Source organism: Manacus candei, unplaced genomic scaffold (genome assembly GCF_025592945.1).
Source record: "Manacus candei isolate 608988 ecotype Guabito, Panama unplaced genomic scaffold, ASM2559294v1 h1tg000018l, whole genome shotgun sequence".
In the NCBI taxonomy this organism is placed as follows: Eukaryota; Metazoa; Chordata; class Aves; order Passeriformes; family Pipridae; genus Manacus; species Manacus candei.
In genome coordinates this window covers 22,861,377-22,882,478 of record NW_026138066.1, presented here as the reverse complement: position 1 = coordinate 22,882,478, position 21,102 = coordinate 22,861,377, and the positions used below count along the sequence as shown (strand labels likewise).

General features: G+C 40.6%; 1 protein-coding gene across 2 annotated transcripts in view; it reads right to left on the bottom strand.

Annotated features, from left to right (window-relative positions):
- The window catches only part of RERG (RAS like estrogen regulated growth inhibitor), a 103,787-nt gene that overhangs the window by 15,379 nt on the left and 67,306 nt on the right, over positions 1-21,102 (bottom strand). For both annotated transcript variants that reach the window (XM_051784494.1, XM_051784492.1), the window contains exon 3: positions 2,677-2,733. In XM_051784494.1, coding sequence (XP_051640454.1) covers positions 2,677-2,733 — 57 coding nt within the window. The remainder of the gene's footprint in view (positions 1-2,676; positions 2,734-21,102) is intronic.

Sequence of the window (21,102 nt, the reverse complement as noted above, 5' to 3'; positions counted from 1 at the left end):
ACAAAAGCAGCAGAGCTGCAAAGCCCTGAATTCAGCAGCAGCTCCACGTGCCAAAGCTTGCAAGATTCAGTGATGTTCCTCCCACCGGAAAATGTTATTTTGTGGTCTGTAATTCACCTCCTGGAGATCCAGCAATATATCCAGGTGTTGCTAAAAATATGGTCCTTCATTTCCTTCTGGCAGGTTAGAATAGTAAGGAATATTAATAAGGTGTGGTTTTTTTTTTCCCTTCCAGATACAATGTGCCACCCACGAATTAAAAGGGAAATAGGGTTTTTTTAACCTGATGTTTAGTTTAGGATAATGTTGAATTTCCATCAGGCCTTGGACAACTTGGTGAAAGCTTTCCTAAAAATAGGAATTATCTGGGGATTCCTTGCATCAGAGGGCTAATGGGTCGTTGAAAACTTGACATAAGAAGTAAACTATAAATATGAAATTTTTGTCACAGTCCCAGTGATTTTTGGCAAAACATCCTGTTGCTTAGGAGCTGGATAGTTTGCATCTATTTTACTCATGTCCTTCCAGAATTACTTGATAAAACTGCTTATTTCCCCCTGTAGAGCAAAGGAGTCTCACTGACACAACTTCAATTTTTTATGTCAGCTGAGCATGTAGAGATCCCTCTTTCCACCCAACTGCCAGTCCATCACTGCTAAGAAGAAATAAATGTATTCTGCCAAAACTTTTCAGTGAACTCAGCTTGGTGATGCTCGCAGGTAACTAGACACCAAATCACCTCAGGATAACCATGCTAAAGACAGAAATGCATTCTTTCAAGCACAGTTTCTCAAAGCTTTTGAAGGTACAGCTAATTTCTGATTGATCTCTGAAGACCTGGATAGTGGTTACAATTTCACGATTTTTTTTTTTATTTCTAACACTTCAGAATCTTTTTTCAGCCCCATTCTGATCCATAGTTTGAAAAAATAATACTTTAAAAAACAATCTCTGGTGGGCAGCTTTCACCAGAGATCATTGTGATCAAGAAATAACTTACTGACAATAATTTGGTTTTGAATTTCTCAAACCTTTTCCTCTGAGCAATTTAAAGCACTTAGCATCACAATGACTGTAATATACAATTTTTAAGCTGTTTTTCTTTAAACTGAATGAGAATGTAGAATTCAGTAGGTTGTGAGCGATTTAATTTTTGGTTTATTGAGATAGGACTGTTGTCTGCACAAAAGCTTTGTGTTGCAACCATTGAATTCCTGAGGGGCACAGTAATTTGCAACTGTATTCATTTGTAAAACAGAAGCAAATGTCAAGTCTAGTACAGCAAAAAGGGCATGGGGCCTTCATAATGGGGAAAAAATAATAAACCTTGCAGCTTGTTAATAACTTTGTTTGTGTGCTTAAACAAGGCAAAAAGGATGCTTTTGCATGCAGTGTCCCTGGAAGAAGTTAATGAACTTGGACTACGCTGAGAGAGAACACTTTATACACTTCTTGTCAAGTTCTTAAAATGATGTAATAGTGACAGAGATGTGAAGTACTAAAACTAATAATATTAATAGAACATTATACTGAACATCCCCCTGTGCAGCACAAGGCAGGTGACACATAATTCGCTGATGAATATATATTGATAGTAGCAGATAAAAGAATGTATTTGAGTTCAGGTTGTTCTGAGATTTGTTTTCCCAAGATGAGGTTTCTGATGTCTGTCATCTGTTCATCTTGTCAGATAAAAATACTAGTATGATCCCGGATATTTTGCTTTTTTGAAAGGGCTACCTGGGTTCAGTAATAGAAGATATTAAACTTTGGCTTTGCTGTGCAAGTTTATGGCATTCTCTGTTTCCTTAGTGAGACCTCTTAGAGAAAGAACATTAATAAAGAAAAAGATATTTAACTGTATGATCTGCATTGGAGCCTGCAAAGAAAGGTCAGGAAGGAGACAGAAACACGTTGTTGAAGAAAATGAATTTCCCAGCCCTTTACTTCATGAAGGTTTCAACTTGCACTTCTTGGCCCAGATCTGTTCTGGTACAGAGCATTTAAATATAAACTAACTTAAGAAACTAAGAAATTTGACCTTGGCAAAAATTTTAAGTCAGGCCTCTGTTGGACATGTTTTTTGAGATATCTGAGCCAGCTTCTTGAAAGTGCCAGACCCAACAGAGCTAAGTGGGAGCAGTGTAAGAGACATGTGGATGCTCTTTTGATGGTTGGTGGCCCTATCTGGTCACCCAAAAAGTGAGACACAATATATGTTCAAAAGTGAGGACAAAAAGACTTACCTAAGTCTGTGTCTAGCGACAGTAAGAACCTACAATTTTTTTTCCCCTGAATTTTTAAGGTTTGTATTCCAGTCATTCTCTAGCAGATGATTGTTTGGGCTATTCAAAAGCAGAAAACTGATTGCACACTAAATAATCTGCAGATTGAAAAAGCAAATTGAAAAAGCAAATTGATTTCAATGGCAAAATTCCCACGGACCTGTGTGGGCAGAAACGTGCCCCATGCAGTAATTCAGCTTTTGACTGAGCGTGTTACTGCTTCTCTATTCTGCTGCCTCGGGTAACAATTTGTTCCAGCTTTAAATGACCACAGAGAAGCTTTGCCCAGCAAATTTAAAGGCTGACTACGGCTTGCAACTTTATAAATTTCCATTATTTCAGCCCTGTTATTACATGCAGCACACAATGCTTACAGAATCAAATAACCTACCTAGCGTTGGATCGTACTCCCAGATGAACCGTTTGGTCAGGAAGCGCACGACAAGAGCTGGAGAGACAAAGATTTCAGGTGAGAAACACAAGACAACAACTCGACAGTTTTTTGGGGTTTTTTTTAAGCTTTCCCAGCAAACTTTTCCATGTAAAGGGACATGGAGCAGCTTCCCTGAACTGTCAGCAGAATTCAGTGTCGCTTATTGTAGCAGCTGAGAGCTTTTCACTGTTCGTGGCCCACTCTACACTTTAGGAGTGTGGAAAAAAAATGAAAATAAAAACAAAACTCTTTACAGCATTCATCATTTACCCACCTAACAATGCAAGAAGGTTTTGACGGTACTTTCTAATTTTTTCCACTTTTTTTTTTTTTATTTTTTTTGGTCACAGTAGCTTCTACCATTAAAGAACCAAAACAACCCCATTTCCAATGCTATGAGCAGATGACCTTCAGAAAAAAACATTACTTTGGATGCTTTAGGTTTTCTATAAGCAGTAGAAAAAGAGCTGGCAGTTTTTGAACCAGGATGCTTCGATGCTTCAAAGTGAGGTTTGTTCAAAATTTCATTCTTGAAAACTTCCTCTTCAGACTGTAAATCTTCTAAGGCAGAATTAATTGGTTAAATAGCTTCCTTCTCTATTTTGGCATGCCTTCCTTGTAACAATTTAACTTCTATGTTTTGCCTACTTGTCACTTGAAGCAAACAGCTATAATATTTTAAACCAACGGTCAACAAATGCTATTAATCAATTTGCAGAAATAAAGAAGAAAGTTTAGATTTTGGAGCGCTGGACTAGCTAGTTCCTAGTTTCAGTTTATAGGCTAAGATTTTGCTACTTATGTTCTTATATTTAATTTTTTTCTATCCCTCCACCCCTTTTAAAAGCAACTTATATAGACTTTGATTATGTTCAAATTTAAAACTAAGCAATGCTTTGAATTTCTAGTGGAATTCCAGTTAATTTCATTTCTAGTAAATGAACCATTTACTACAGCCAACTATTCAAAATCCTTTCTGCATTTCCAAGATGAAGCCAGAGATTTCACTGCACTAGCTATGATTGCAGCCATTACAGCTGTAGAAAAAGCTTTCCCTGTAGGATTGGTCATTCTTTTGGTTACAGATGGACAGTAAAAGGTGACAGCTAAACTCAGTTCTAACCCTTTTCAAAATGAAAGCCGTGAGAATGCCCTACATCCCAGATTTCTGTGCCCAAGAGCAGGAGAAGGCAACAGTCTGAAGAATAAATCTAATGAATTAAGATTTGCTTAATCAGACAAACAGAAATTAGTTTTCAGAAGATTAACTATGTCTCATACTTGGAGGGGTAATAAGAAGCTAGTCATAAGGAAATGAGATCACCACACAAGAGGCAATTTTAAATTGGTGTTATTTTAAGTTTCTATTTTCCTTAGGAAATACTACTTTTTCTTTTTTTTTTTTTTTTTTAGCCTTGGCAGAAACGCTCTCCTTGTCCCTCAGAGTAGATGTGGCAATTCTTAGTTGAAAGGCAGAAGAGAGTGGGGGAATCTGTCCAGCTATTTTTATATTTAAACATGGCCCACTTAGTTGTGATAACCTTATACTTATAGATGGAAACTGTTAGAGAGGAGGGTCAAAATGCTGAAGAGGACTGGAAGAAAGTCTCTCATGCACTAATGTCTAGGGCAGGTGATAGAAAGCAGCAGCTCTGAAGGAGTGGAGGGAGAAGAGCTGATTTTGGAGGTAGCCCAAAAGAAGGAAGTGAGAAGGTGACAAGCAATGAGAAGGAAAAGTAGAACTGGACTGCAGCTCCTGAGGTGAGCCTGGGAGGAGGAAGGTACAGCTTTGTACAGAGGATGAACTGGTACAGGTGTGGAGTGCTGCAAAGGTGAAGAATTAAAGATCACAGATCTAAGCTCTGGTGAGAAGGGAAAAAACAGGTTGTACTTGCCTCCAGCACATACAGATACATAAATAATCACATATCCAGGAGATAGCTGAAGTAAAGAAATGAAGGTGGCTGCCAAACACAGGGCCAGATGGCAATTAAGTCTCCCCGCTGGCAGGTCTCAGCAGGGAGCACAAAAAGCTCAGTGAGCTTGCTGGGCACTGCCAGTAATGAAGTACTAGCATAAGGCTTGCTTGGGCCTGGGGAAGGGAAGAAAAAAACACCTCAGTACAACCCCAGGTGAGTGGGGAAGTGTCAGCTTCAGAGCCATGTACTCTGTTCCAGTTCTGGGGGCGTGCACCTCGTGGCTGTGCAGAGCTGCTGCTCCTGCAGGGCTGGTTCTGCTCAGCCTCCCTTCCTCTGACCCAGCCAATTACTTCAAAATACTCCTGCTCTCTTTCATGGCAATGATCACAGCCCATCCTATAAAGCTTTTCACCTCCACACATTTTCACGGGGCTGAAGATGAGCAGCTAGCTGCATTTCACAGGTGGGGAACGTGAGATGCTCTCGATCTGGAGTCTTTTCAGTTTATAAGCGTTGCAATCTATGTTGGGTGGGAAATCGCTTTTGCCTTGTTTGGGGTGCTTACCAGATGGGGCTGTGACCTCCAGATGAGTATGAAAACGATGTATGTGACTGCTGCCTGATTTGACTGAAAATAGTCCATGATAGGAGAGCTGGGAAGGGCATCCAAGTGCTTGGGCTGTCACTCTGGAGACCAGCTTGCTGGCTCATGCTGCCCTAGCAGGGGTATTACTGTGGAGCCATGTTGTTTATGCTGAGCTCACTTACTGCCAGATTACATCACTTTTCAGTAAAATAACTGCCAGCAGAAGAATCAGAAGTGAGGACATTAGCAATTCACTACACTTAGAGCTGTAGTGCTCAGATTTCTGCTGCTGGCATAAATCATGCTTCAGGTAAAGCCATAAAACTTCCCCCTGCCCTTAGTAACACTGGATAGAAAGAGTTGAGATGGGCATTACTTCCTTCTCACCTTAGAAAAGTTGGGTGTACCCTGTGACCTGTCAACCTTCTTTAGACATGCTTAACTCCAATACTAATACTGAGCCAAAAATAGCCCAACAGACTGAAAAAAAATAATCCAAATGCTAGGTTTTGATTCAAAATAACATTGAGGTTGAGACTGTCTGAAACGCATTACTTTCTGACTAAATTAACTAGCTAATTCCAATATTCATATTAAAATGGCCATTTCCAGTGGTTATCCTCAAATGCATTTTGAAGCAGCCAAGACTAGGATTGATGCAGTAGTTAATAGGAGTGATTTTCACAGCCCTCCACTGAGACTGGTCCAGGCTCTTCCCCGAACACTTACTGCTTGTGAAATACAAGAACTTGCAGGCTTAGAAGGAAAGAATCTCCAACAAACTGCTTTTTGGATTCCCACTGTGTTTTTCAGAGACATGACCATTACCTAAGGGAATTGATGTAATGTCCCAGCAAAGGAAGAACAGACTCATGTCTCTTTTTGCCTTTCCTTACACCCTTACTTCCAAGTCAGCTGTTTTGTACATGGTATAAATTAGGGTAGAACTTGGCATGGGGCTTTCATTCACTCACGTTTAAACCTTCTGCCTCAGAAGTTATTCTTGGAGAAGAAACATGACTATCTGTCAAACACATTTGTAGTGCAACTCCACTGAAGACAATGAAGTTAGATCAGAAATTAACTTGGCATATAAACTGAGATTATCAACCACACAATTAATCAAATTCTTTCGAATTTGTGTGACTGAGGCCCTTATTCAGCTTTAAAAATCTCAGTCCATATCTTTTGGGACTTTTTTGCCTGTGTGTGATATTTTGCGTCTTGCTTTAGTTCTTTGTTTGGATTTAGTAACATAAATGCTCTGGCTAAATTTACAATCTGTCTGAATACACGTCTTCACAAATTTGGTGGTGTTCCAGCTAATGCAAGCTGAGTTTTTTGGGGAAGAAGGGAAGCAGGGTTTTATTTGAAAAACATCCCCCTTCCCAAAAAGCTACAAAGTTATTCTAAGAAAAATAACAGTTCAGCAGTGAAATAACTGTATGATGACTCTTATGCCATGAGAATTTTCAGCTGTAAAAAAGTCTAAAGGTGGTCTCATTATTTGACTTACGAACAAATCCATTCCTGGTGCCCTGATGATATGTCATCAGAAAACCACACTTGGCAGGAGACACCAGAGTGGTTAAAACCAAAGGCTATAACGATCAAAAGGCACTTTCACAAATGAAGCATTTAGTTTTTTTAAAGTGTGTATTTTTGTTAGAGTTCATCCCCCATTACCCTTCTCAGAGGCCTTTCACATATTGGAATTTTAGTCCCCTTGGAGCATCATGTGGTAAGTTCCAGCCTGCAGGATGGCAGTGCCACTGGATTCTGGCATGTGATGCACTGCCTCCTTATGCAGCTCTGTGTCCAGTTTTGGGAAATAATGGTTTGTTTTAAAAATAAAACCCTGAGAATTTAACTTGCTCTTGAAAGTGCAGGTCACTTGGGGGGGTCTCTGTGTGTGTGTGGGGGTGTGTGTGTTTGTAAAACATGAACTTATAATACGGAATCCTTTTCTGATCCCGATAAGTGATGGATATAAACACGTGGTCATTACTTCTGGCTCTGCATCTGTGGTTTGACTCAGCTTTGACAGTATGTCTGGGAATTCAGTGATGTGGGTACATGAGAGGTGAGCAAGACATCAACAGGAGGATTTCTCTGCGTTCGCTTCCTCTCTTGGACCTCACTGTGGTCACTTCTGACGTTCAGATCTAATGCAGTAAAGTAGAAGTTTACTACAGTAAATTTAATGGAGCAAAATGAGATCAGTGAGGAAAAAGGAAAGGAAGAACTGTGCCAAGTATAAAATGTTCTGGTTTATACTGTCTTGCTGTCTCAAACTCTTCATATTTTACTCAGTTTGCAGTCACTGTCTTAAGCAGTGAACTGCTCAGAAAAGTTACTGCTTATGCTTTTGTTTTTCTCTCTAAGGGTACAGGGAGGTCCTCCACTAACTGACAATACAAATACAAAGACTATATATACTTTAATATATAAATAACAAAAGTATATATTCATTTTTATATATATACTATATAGCAATTTATATAAAACAGCGTGTGTATATATTTATGTATATATTTATGTATATATATGTACTATGCTATAGTAAGTACAGGCTAGGATTAAACAGCTGTGTGATGAAATGTGTTGCTCTTGCCCTTCAGGAGGTTAAATTGCTTAGTGTAATGTAAGCCTTTTTTCTTCAGTGGTAATGGTGTGGGCTTCAGTTCTGTGGACTCAAATCTGAACACCAAAAACTGTTCAAATGTCTTTTTGTTCTGGTGGGGTATAAAGCAACGGGAATACCTGTCTCAAACATCTACCTTAGTCCCCACAGCAGGATCATGGACTAAACCAACATTCCATGTTCAGGTATACTTCAAAACCACTAATATATTATCAAATGTAAATATTAAGCATTACCTATTGGATTTATATTTACAGGAAATAACATTTTACATGCTGAACGTGCACGTAGCAGGACTCCAAAGACCTCTCCAAATACTAATCACTACGTTGTTCAATTAGATGTCATTAAATGACCTTCTTTTGACAAGCTGTTTGGAAAGACTGTCCTACTGTGGAAGACACAGAGGCCATAGTCCTACTCATCTGTGATTTTTAGCAGTCTCTTCATCCTTTGGCCTCACCAAATGTCAGTGTATTTAGCGCCTCTGTCATTTTTTTAATTTCTACAAGGTTTTGAGGAGTATTTCTTTTGTGAGCAGCAATTTCAGTTTATCTCAGATGTAACTGCAATTTCAGTTTATCTCAGATGTAACTGCATTTTACTGCTGTTGGGAGATAAGTGATTTTAGGAACTTTTACTGGAAAGGGCCTGGGGAAAAGCAACGTGTTTCAAGGAGCTGATCTGAAATTCTGCCAGTCCACAGCACGGTGTATTTACAAATTCATCTCAACTGTCTGAATAGCAGACTGGAAGGAAGCACCACATCAGATTATTTGACAAGCTTAGAGGTGCTATCTGCCTTCACATGTCTGGGCAGAGGGTCTTGTGGGTGCTCCACCTCTTCTGCAACGTCAACCTATGCCTGGCCCTGCTTTGGTAGGCTTGCAGCTTTTGTCCAAATCAAGTTTAATGTTAAGGAATTGCCAGTATCTCCCTTCACTGGTAGAGATGTCTGGACCCCAGGTTAGAATCAAAATTTGTCACTACTCGGAGGCTGAGGAGAAACCAACCTTGGCAGGAGCCTGTTAGTGAAATGAGGGGCACTTTCTTTATTCAGTCCTGCATAGGGAAAACACAGGAGTCATTTGTCAAAACCTTTGATTATAACCACATGCTAATGTTAATAGCAGGAAGTGACTCTTTTCTTGCTTCTGGTATGCTAATTTCACAGTAAAAGAACATCTCCGTGTATTCATCTGGACAGTCTACTGTGATTTTCCCAAAATACTCTGATTAGGAGTCATTCATCCCATCACCACTGAACAGGAGTATTTTTGTACTTATGTTCTGCCCATTGCTTTCAGTGCTGGAGGCATTTTTTTTACAATAGCTGCTGCATATGGAATATAAGCAGGAGGCTTAATTTATATTACGTTATCCCATTCCATAACACATCATTCCAGTATAAGGTTGGGTTGGTTTTTTTTCCACAGGTCTCCTTCATAAAAGACAAATGATCACACTGGTGTGCCTAAATGGTGGTCATTTTAGGATCACAGTGTGTAATATCCATACTTCTACCATTTCTCCTCTCTTGACTTCATTGTATAACTTACGCCACTCCTTTTGTGAAGACTAAACTTTCTGGTTTGTTATCACAAACACATATGGTTTTCCAAAACATAGTTAATGGTAACACCTCCAGATGTGTGTCTGAGAGTATATTTGTGATGGGGTTGTAGAGAAAGCCATATGGATGAAATCATATAAATAACCACTGCTTTTCTAGATAACTGACATGGGTAAGGTTTGAATTTTTGTGCTGTTTTGAAAGACACTGGGCAAAGTAAAGTAGAATAGGATTCTCAGTATAAAACTTTGACATAAACCCCACTCCCCATCCCAAGGTAGAAAGTAAAAAAGTTAAGATTTGAGGTGGGGGGAGGAAAGAAAGAATGGGTGGAAAGCTTTTTTCTTTAAAAATCCAGTTCATTAAGACAATGGCAAGATGTTAAAATTTTCAGGGGGCTGTAGCTTTTTTATATTTTATTTTCCTTACATTTCTTCCAGTGTTGACTTCAGAAAACATCCCACTCTCTTTTTATGGTCTAATTAGTTAGTCATCTTTAAAAGGAAAAAGAAAGGAAATAAAGGGGGGAAATTCTATAATGCTTTCAATGGCAAGATATTCTTCTGGTTCCTGTCAAAGCATTTTGGCATGAGTGAATTTTTGTTGGAAAATTTTGAACATAAAGGCCAGTCTTTGGAAGGAATCTCGGTTTTTAGATTTCTCTTTCAAAGGAAATGACTGAACACCTCACGAATTGTCTGCAAAGAATGTGCAACTCAGGAAATGCAAATTTAAAACAAACAAACAAACAAACAGATCCAGCTTTACTAGCTTCTTCATTCTTTTACTCACTGTTGTTTTATATTACACTGGAGAAATTCATGGAACTAAATTGTGTCTTTTTATCCAGATGTCATTTTACAGGGAGATGGCAAAGATGCACTTTCTTGGCTTTAGCCAACACCAGCTACTCGGCTTCAGCTGATTTGTGTGTATCGAAAGGGTTCCAAGTTGATTTTGCTCTGTCAGTGCTGAGCTTGACCCAAGGTACAGGCTACATGAGACACTTGAGTGACAGTCCAGAAAGGAAGGGCTGTCTGGCTGTTTTGGAGATGCCTCGAACTGCTCCTAGGACAGTGTGGAGCTGCTGCCTCATCCCCTGCCAGGGCAAAGGGGTGAACATACATGAGCACCAGAAGGAGTGGCCATACATACATACATGGCCAGTGCCAAAGTGGGGAGTTTTGTTGCTGTCCTGTTATTTTGGTTTGGGGATTTTGTGGGTTTTTTTGCACTTGGTCTGACCCCTGCTCTGTCCCCCTTCCCATGCTCAAAAGGCAAGAGGTGAATAGGAGGAACTGGGAGAAAGGGGAGGGAAGTGAAGATGCCTTATTTGAGAAGGTCTGCATGTCCTGAAAGGCCTGTGGACCACTTTCCCAGGGAGTAAGGGAGGAGGTGCAGTGTCATGACAAAAGGAGATGAAATTTTTCTAATAAATTGAAAAGACAATTCTGTGTGAGTCCTTGGTCGGGGTAGGGACTGATCTGCAAGGCCCAGCTGTCCTGTGAGAGCATCCTGGCTGCTGGCAGCAACCTGGCCATAAATCCTTAGCCCTGCTTGAGGGGGAGCCTGACGGTCAGGAGCTCAAGGAACCAATTTGCCTCCTGTTGGGGTTAGTGCTTGGTAGTTCTGTGGGTTGGCTTGTGTTTCATCATCCTGCTGACTGCTGTCCTTGCCAGCAGCAAAAGACATTTTGTTTCACGTGGTACCTTCTGGTTGACAAACTCATTCTGGAGAGGCACAACATACTCTCTGCGGCTAGGCTGAAGATTTAGAGTAACTCTAAATGCTTAAAAATACATTTTTATCAGGCTCTAGTGAGTCAGCTTGAATGAGAGGGCAGTTAACACACTGTAAGTAAGGCCACTGGCACTAATGCTGGATCACTGCCTGGTCTTGGAACTTTCACAATAGCAAAAAGTACCTTTGTCAACGTGCCTACAACTTTGCTACTGTTTCACTAAGTCTGTACAGATCAGTACAAATGGTAAACTAAAAATGGCATAAAGTATACCTTCTCTCATTTGCCTCAGGAACTCAGTGATGGAAAGGCATGTAGAACTCCATATTTCATTTTAGTTGACCACACTGGGTGTTTCTGTGTGGTCAGAATCTGAAGACTAGCTGTCACTCTCTTCTCCTCAGCCTGACTGTAATAATTCTCTTGTCTTATTTATAGTCTATATATACTACATCAAATGAGACTACAGCTTGCATCAAATTAAAAACAAGCTGTTCCCTGGCTTTTTTCTGTGATGTACTTCATTTCTTTTACATGCAGACCTTGGTTTTCTGGATTTGGCTCCATGGAAATGTCAGATAACCCAGAAAAACTTTGCATTGCAATTACAATCCAGATAGAGTAAGTTGTACAGGAAGATCTTGAAAGATCATATGTCCTGTGCAATTTCCATCTTTCTTTGACAAAAGAGCTTAGCTGAACACCAGAAGTTTGTTTTAGCCCTAGTGATTGATGTGCCACAAATCAGTTGATAGATACATGCCTGTAAGGTGCCTGTGTCACAGGGAGATGAAGAATCAAGGCAACACAATATATTGAAAACTGAGTCATGGATTTTTCATGATCCCCTTTTTTTTATGAGCCAGATGACACAAGCATTGATAAATGTTACATCTTTTTAACACAGTGCACAGTACAATGTTTATGGGGACCCATTTTTTTTCAAAATCAGCTATTAGCTGATATTGTATTGCAGCTCCTTGGCTACCTGGAATTTAGGGGAGAGGGTAAGGAATTATTTTCTTTCTGACAAGCTCATTGCCAAGTACCTGAAGCAAACACGTGGAGAAATTCCCAGAAGAATGGGAGAAAGGCATGTGAGAGCAGAGACAGTGCCCCACAATGGTTTTCAGGCTTGTGTGACTATTTGCTAGCAACACTGTGTATGTCTTCCAGCTGCCTCCAGCATCTCATGAAAAGTGGTGGCAAATGTCCTGATGATGGCTGTTCTCATGTTTTAGCTATTTTGGTTTTTTACCCTCCCTCCTTTTCTGTATTGTAATGATATCTGCTCCTGTTATTTCCGTGCCGCCTGGAATCTCAAACTTCTGTTTGTACCAGCAATTTATTTTTAATTACAGCAAACAGCTTTGCCACTACACATTGAGAATTAAGAGACACGGCAGCAGGAGCAGAGAAGCTCTTTAAGAGGTATCATGTCCACAGTAGGGTTTGTGATACTGGAGAAAAACAAAAGTGAATGACAGAACAGCTGTGATTGACAATGGAAATGAAACATGAGGTAAACACTATGGATCATGTATTTCTTTCTCACAGTAAAAAGAACTGTGTTGCAAAGTGGAGAAACGATTAGCTGAAGAAGAAAGCTCAGTCTAAAGAAAGGTTTTCTGACATACTGCAGAGATGCTCATTCCTAGAGGCAAAAAAGTGACCCTTTGGGAGATGGGACTGGTAGCTACCTAATAGTATGTTATAGTATCACCCCAGCATCACCTCTTTTATTTTGTGGAGCAGGCTGGAGGAGCAGGTGTGGGTGGAGAGCAACTTTTTCATAAATCTCTAGTGACCAAAGCCTGCTTATGGCTGAAGCCTCCCTGGTGATCTGCCTGATCTCACATCATTGCTCATTCCTTACAATCTCTGTCAGTAGGAAGATTAATTAATCCCAGAACCTGCAAGTAGTGATTTCTTATCAGAGCATGTTATGATAGGCAAAGATAAATACTGCTAAGTAGTCCAGCCAGTATACTACTGTGTGGTGTGCTTGCTTCCCAGAACTAGTAACAGATTTAAATGAATTTAAACTAATTAATTCTTTTGATAAACAACTATCATCTCCTATCTCTGGCTGTAACTACAGTTTTATGAGCACCCATTTGGTGCCTATAATAATGTAGGGGTTATTATTAGCCTTCTGCTCGGAATCTGGACACACAATCCTGGGAAATGTTCAGAGTAAACTTTAAAATTATGTTTGTATGTGACAGGGGGGAAGCATGATCTAAATTTAAATGGTAAATTTCTGCTTTCATTTTCAATGCTTAAGGGCATTCAGCTAATAGACATCACATGTCTTCAAACAAAGTAAAAGACACAGTAGTAGATAATGGATGTTGTAAAACCTCTGACTTATCTCAAGTCTGCAATTTGGGGGATTAACATAACTTAGTTTATGATGTTCATCACAGCTGCCAGGAGACCTGGCTCTGCCTCCTGCGAGTGCAAGAGCTACAGGAAGTGCTCTTCTGGTCTTAGCTGGCTAATTAACTGTACTTAGTTAAAAGTCTATATTAAGCAGAAGCTCTGCTACATTCCTCCATGCTGAAATAATGAGTTATACCCCAAAAATCTGAGGTGCTATCTGTGTGAGATTCTCTTGTCCATAGAAATTACACAGATAGGAAAGATAACTAATCACACATTCAAGACTCTTTCAATTATCTCTCATTCAGTGGTTTATCCAGTTTGAAGTGACCTTAGTGATGGATTTTCTTCATTCCTATTACATGAGACTGCAACCACCAAGTTCCTGTTTGTTCTTGGGGGACTTAAATCCCACGGCAGTTTTGCAAGTGGATTGCCATCTTTCCCTTCGTGTTTTCCTCCATCCTGAGGCTCAGTAGGTACATGCTACCTCAGTGGATAACAGTGTAAGGGGTTCAAGGATCCTCCAGGACTGAGGAAGCTTGATACCAGCTTCTAGGATTTTCTCAGGCCAGCATGATAAACCTCTCATTGCTAAGTTTTTCTTTTAATGCTTTGTTTTAAGAACACTTCCTCAGTTTCACCCCATGTTCTTTTTAGAGGGAGTAGAGAGAATATAAACAATTCCACTTTCTCTGCCAGCATTTGAATAAGACAGTGTATGTTTATTTATCCTGTTACTGACTTGCAGAGTGCCATACACGGACTGCAGTAATCTGCATTTGCTTTCCTGTTCACAATGACATCACAAGAGCCATGAGGAAACACAGCCCTGGGAATCTACAATTTGACAAGCAAGAAAATCTCCAATTGCTAGTAATGAAAGCTGATTCAGCTGCTAAGGGAGCCAGTCCAAGAAGTGCTTTACATTCCTTACTTTGCCATGCCTTTTGTTTGGCTTTGCCCAGAATAATGGGTGATTACATTTTAAAGGCTATTAGTGCCTGGCAGCACAGAGGTAGCCAGTATGATGCCCAGTGGCATTTAAATGCTGTTGGTCTCTAAGGACTGCCCTTCCCCAGTGTAATCCCATCCATTCCTGCCAACCAAGACTTGTTGTCACTCCCCAGTCTGTAGCTCTCCAACTCCACCCACTCAGCCATGCTGATTCAGTTGTGTGTGTGGGTGGATTCTGTGCAGAATTCATGAAATTATCCTGATCCAACCCCCAAACTGGTTTGTTGGGTTTGTTTTGTTTTGTTGTTGGGGTTTTTTGTTGGTTTGTTGTGGGTTGGGTGTTTGGGTCTGGGTTTTTTGTTGTTGTTGTTGTTTTTTATTATTATTTGGGGTTTTTTAACTCTGACTATTCTACTTATCCCCAAAAAAGGCACAGTGCCTCCAACAGCCAAAGCAGGCAAAGTGAGAGCAGGAGGTGGTCTTGTGAGGAAGGTGGGGAATGCTTAAATGGGCTTTGCTGTTGGAGGAAACACACCCTACACCTAGTTATTTCACTTACACTAGGACATTTCTAGAAATTTCTTTTGAGACCTAGCTTCCTCTTTCAGCCCCCGAGCAGCTGTTGAAAAATTTGGTCTTTAGTTTCTCTGTACATTCCTCAATTTCATCTGGAACCTGGGTGTAATGCTATTGCTGCTGGGATAAATGGACTATCACTGCAAACTGACTGATGCTGACAAAGCAGAAGTGTTTTAGAAATATAAACAGTGCTTGGATCTGAAACAATGCTTTCACAAATGTACCTTTAGAAGGTGCATTTTCAATGAGCTGTTTACAGACCACAAGAATAGTCTGTAACTGTTGGTTCCTTACTGCTTTTAAAAAGGGAGGCAAATTTAGCTGGCATTTTTAACTTTCCCAGTGCACCCTGATTCAGCCTCCCCAGGAGATGAAGATGAGTCCTGTGGTCTCACAAGTGACTCTGCTGTGGGGTGAGGTGAACGCTTCAGCTCCAGCTGAGTTCAGCCAAAGCTGAAAGCTTCGCTTTCCTTACAGGAGCAAGGGTTATTTTTTTTTTTAAGTAGTCTTAAATCTTCTCTTTATTGTTTTGGTTTCATATAGAAGGAAACACATGATTTTTAAACTCTACTTACATGTACCATCCTGCCCTGTCCTGCTCTTTAGATGGTGGAGCACCTGGGAGGGCTGTGGCAGCTCCTGCTCACCCACCTAAGGCAGATGTGATGAAGCCTCAGTGGCAAGGAGCTCTAGGGGGAGCAGTAAAAACCAGTCATCCTACTCCTGCCCCTGAGCAACATTGCTCTGGCATTCTCCCACTCTAGCCAGGCTTAACTACTTATCTGCTCTACCTGTTGTCCTGGAGGATGAGCAGTCAAAACAGCAATTCCTGCTCTCACTGCTGTTATCGAGATCAGAGCTCAAGGAGGAATTTTGTTATTCCACCTCATTCTCTGAATTCCCCTCCCTCCTTTTCTTCAGGGTTTAGCCCAAGAGAAGTGGCCAAAAGAGCTGAATAATTCAGTACTCTAAAGGAATGAGCACAGTCTGGTCAAAAAAGGTGGAAACAATATAAGCTCATTTTAATTAGATAAAGTACAACATTTAAAGATATGTCACTCATTGATAGAGCAGATAAGGCCAGGACTGTGTGTTTGGAAAAGCAGAGAAGCAGCAGGCCCATTATGAGCCATTGTCAGATAAGCCACTGAGAGAGAAAGCACTGGCTGGGAAAAAAGAAAAAACATTCCTGGAAATAAAGCTGACAATGAAAGGGCACAAAACTCACATGCCATTGCAATTATTCCTAGAGGAACGTGCATCAGAAGGCTATTTTCGATTGGGCTGTTAAATTGTTCCACAGCTGGGAAGTGCTCTGCCATTGCTTAAGGTAGCCAGATGTATTTCTGGGATGACTTTTGTACTGAATGCAACCTGAGGCACAACCTACTGGAGTCATCAACAGGTTTGCCTCTCTTTGTGTAGGTTGAAGCTCATGCCCCCAGGGGACTTGTTTAGGTGCAATGAGATAAGTAATGTTCTCAAATTGATACCAGCAGCTGACCCAGCCCTACTAGAAAGAAGTTTAAGACTGAAATCCTGGTGCCTGCAATAACTGGAAAGGAGGAGGCTTAGGTTACATTCCTGAACCATAGAGTGGTCTCCTAAAGAGATGGCTTCTCCTCTCTCAAATGTCCTCTGTGTGAGGGTTCTTGCAAACATTTTGCTAATTTTTCAAGTACTTCCTTTGCTATTCATGGCCTGAAAAAGCTTGCCTGTGCCTGGAAAATCATCTTGCATGTAAATGAAAGTACAACTGCTATGTGTCAACAGCTCTCCTGCGGATAGGCTGACTCCTGGTATTTTTCTTATGAAACTTGGTTAAACTACATCACTTCCAAAATCATGGGGAAAAGGAGTGCTTACTGAGTAGAATGCCTTAAAAAACTGACTGGCTACTTTTTCTCCCTAGTCTTTAATTGTTCATCTGCTTGTCTGGGCCTTCCACAACTGTCTGGGTGGTGCTGGTGGGCAGCATCACAGCCCCTCACCTGTTACTGCTGGAGTGGGGGTTTAGGCACTTGCTGTGGCTTGTGTTGGCACTTGGAAGCGTTTTATAAGTGTCCAGTCCTGGTCAAAGGCATCACCCCAAGTGCTTACCTGTCTCTTCATGCCATTCCCACTAAGCCAAAGCCCTCATCTATTTATTCCCAGCAGATCTTTCTTCAAGCTACACTAATTTACTGAAGTAAGCACTTAGCTTGACAGAGGAGGAAAACAACATCCCACAGATGTCCATAAACAGACAGCTAATGAAACATGGACAATAACTGCTAGCTAGGATTAGACTCAGCTGTGGCTTCATTATGGTCTTGCCCCACCAGACTTGAGCTTGCTTACCACTAGCTGTGACCAGAGCATATAACAAGCACCATATGGACATGTTGCAAACCACAAATGAATTTAAAGAGGTACCAAAGTGGCACACAGGGATGGGTGCCAAAGGTGTCATGGTAAAAACACTGGTTTAGTACAATCAGGGGCTGAGGGGGGAGTGGACAAGACAGGGTAGTTAAATTTATGTAAGGAAAGTAGAGGAAATATGCAGAGAAAAATTAGTATCATTATGACTATCATTGCCCTTCTCAGTAGGGACTTGATTGAAACTTTTTTCATCAAAGTGTTGCCATTTTAGGTTATTGCCCCTTCAATGACCCCTCCCATTTTGTGAAAGAAAACCTGAAACACTTCAAATGTAGGTAAAATTTCACAGCAGGATTCCCCATCATTCTGCTTGATCTATTTTGATTCTTCTGCTCTTCTAAGCAAAATCTTTTTTCTTCTCTACTAGAAATAGCTTAACACAGAAAAATATAACTTTTCTGCTAACTAAAGTTTGAACTGGTTCTTAGTAATAATGTTCTCATGCACTTTTTTCCCCTTACTCATCCAAGTAGTGTTGGCCCAATTTCCCATGGATCTTTAGACTTCTGTATCTGAGTCTTGATTCTCCAATACAGACAAGTAAGTTGTGATCCACCCATACAAAGGACAGGTCTATGACTTAAGCCAAATTAAATTTACTTTATTCCATTTGAAAAGATTATGTACTATATAAATTTTCTTATGCTTCTCTCCAATAATAGGACATGAATTGCAGCAAGTATGCATTTTTTGTCTCCTTTGGTCAGTAAAGTATCATAAAAAGGAGGTTGATAAGTAACTAGTCACTCCACAGACTTGGTGCATGGCTACACAGCCCATGGGTCTTTTCCACATAGTCTTGTCAAAATAGTTTTTCTACTGCTCTGTAAGATCATAAAGTCTATTTGTCTCCAAAAGCCCACTGTGAGCAAATTCCTATAATATCATGTGGTCTATGGTTGTCAAAATTTTGGGTGACACCAACTTAAAAGATTAGGAAATCATTAAAAGGCATTTGAAAGATTTCCCAATCACTTCAGTGAGGTTAACTTTTTATTCAAAGGCCTACTTCCAACATCAGCCTCTGTTGAAAATTCTCATTTACCATAAGTGTAAGTATATTTAAGCTTTTCAGATGCAAATAGGGACATAATTAATAAAACTTTTTGCCCTCACTCCCTGTTTATAACTTGAAATTTCTGTCATTTTTATTATTTCCAAGAAGAGGTACAACCCTTACTAGCTTTGCAAGTATTACTGCACCTGTGCCAGTTTTGACTTTCATTATATATTATATAGCAATATATATAATTATTCCCATAACTTCTATTTAAAATAATTAGTAGTTTTGTGCATTACTATGGAATTTGATGAACAATACTGTGTTATACGAGACAGCAAAGCAGAAGTGAAAAAAAACACAGAAATAAATCAGGAGCAAGTACAAAAGTGTTAAGAGGTTTTTGTTTCCTCAGAGGTATTTATGCTAAGAGTGTTTTTCTTCGAGAAAAAGAAGTATAATTTTCAACTGCAAATCATACTAGCAGTACTCAAAGATAACTAAGAGGGGCAATTCAGAGGCTGAGAAATCATTAGGAAGCTTCAAACAGTTTTAAATTAGGTTCTTAAACCTAAACAAATCGGTGCCCAAGCTCTTGCAACCAACTTACTCAGCAGACATGAAGTGTATAGTTGGCCACTTGCACAATCAGCTAAACATGAGAAAACTTGGAAGCTTAGGCTAATATCTGAGATGTGTTAGGGATCTACCTCCTACAGCTGGCTTTAGCCTTGGAAGACTAATTTCTCTAAGATTTTTCTATTTGAGAGATTAGGCTCCTGCACTGGATTACAATCTGGAGGACCTCATCTCTGTGCTCCTACAGGGAGCTAATGCCCACATTTAAGAGTGTTCTCCCTGCCATCACATATATTCAGCTTTCAATAATGTTAAGGGTATTTGGGTTCCTTGTGAATGCAGGGTACTTTTGGCATACTGTAGGAAGGTTAGGGGCAGATCAAGGCTCTCGGTGAGTAAATGTGGTTCTTTCACAGTGAACTGTTAAGAAAACTCGTCTCCTTTTCTGAGTAAGAGATGACAGAAGTGAGGGCCCAAAACAATCAGCAACAACCACCCAGGTCTGACTTGTGTTTGAACTGCAGAGTGATTAGTTTACCAGCCTAAATAAAAGCTAAATTTAGGCTTGACCTATTTGATTCAAGTAAAAAGCAGTTAAGTCTTAGCTTTCCTGTGTGTTAACAGAAAAGGGCTGCACCGAACCAGAGGCAACTTACTGTGAGCAGGATGAAGAGAGAGAAAGAAGCAAGAAATGTCAGTAGGAAAGGGCAGCAAACACTGGCACAGACACATGCAGTCCACAATTCCAGCCAACTGACATATCAGAAAAAGCAAAAAAGCCCAACAGAGCCACAAGATTCACCTTTCTGTAGAATTCCTATTTTGCTGTTTAAGTCCATATATGAAATAGATGGGACAGGGAGAGAGAGAAGTGACCATTTAGCACTGGCCAGAGGCTCTAGGCCTTGAGTCTTTCCCTATGGTAAAGAAACACTGAATCAGACCCAAGCAAATGACTCCTCTGATCTTCAGAGGCACTACTGGATGCAGGCTATTTCTGACATAAAAATGAAAGCAGAGTCACTCACACAGACAGTGAAGGCAATCTCCTGGCCACACTGCCTTTTCTTCCATTCTAGCCATGCTTTTATGCATTAATGTTGGCAAGGTGAGTTACTGTAGAGGCTTTCAGACCAGAGCACTGGCAGTGGAGGATTCCCATTTCTCTGGCTACCTTCCCTTTTTTTTTTTTTTGCCGGCAGGATGACAGGCTACTGCCAGCAAATCCCACAAAAATGGCTGTGGCATGTAATTAGATGAAGGCCAGGGATTCTAGAGTGCTTTGCAAGGTATCTCTGCTTCTCACTCAGTCATAACAGCCTGCTGAGCAGATCTGCTGCCGTTTAATTAGAGCGTCTGAGTCCACCTCCTGTTCCTCTGTAACGACATTAGTCAGCAGTGAACTGTCTGGTTCCTGCCTCTCCTAGGCTAGTGTGAGCTACTGATGTAGGGCTGGCCAGATTGGTTAATTGCAACCCTGACTTTTAAAGGTCAGGTCTTACAGAATCTAATAACATTCAGAAGATTTTCCAAAACAAGGTAGATTGGAAAGAAGAGCCTTAATTCCTCCTGTGAGACGCTGCCTATTGAGCTTCGGGACAAAGCCACCACCCTGCAGCATCCCTCAGAGGAGCAGCTGGCCAAGCCCAGATGGCAAAGGGCACCTTCAGGAGCAGCAGCTTTCCCTTGGGTTTTGAGCAGCTGGCACGGTGCAGGGTTGCACCAGATTCTGGAGCTGTGCACTTCAGGAGAGAGGAAGAGTAAGGGAAAAGTGTACCTGAAAGGAAGCTATAAAAAAAAGTCACTACTCAGCTGATTTGCCCTTACATAAGGGACTGCATCATACCCTAAAAACTCTCAATCCTTGACTTATCCTTAATAGGAAAACTGAATGGTTGTTCAAGCAACATCTGTTAGGTAGAAAACCTCAGAAACCTGAAAACTGGCTTGGGAAGAATAAGATGTTTCAGTAAAGGACACATGTCCTCAGTTTCATG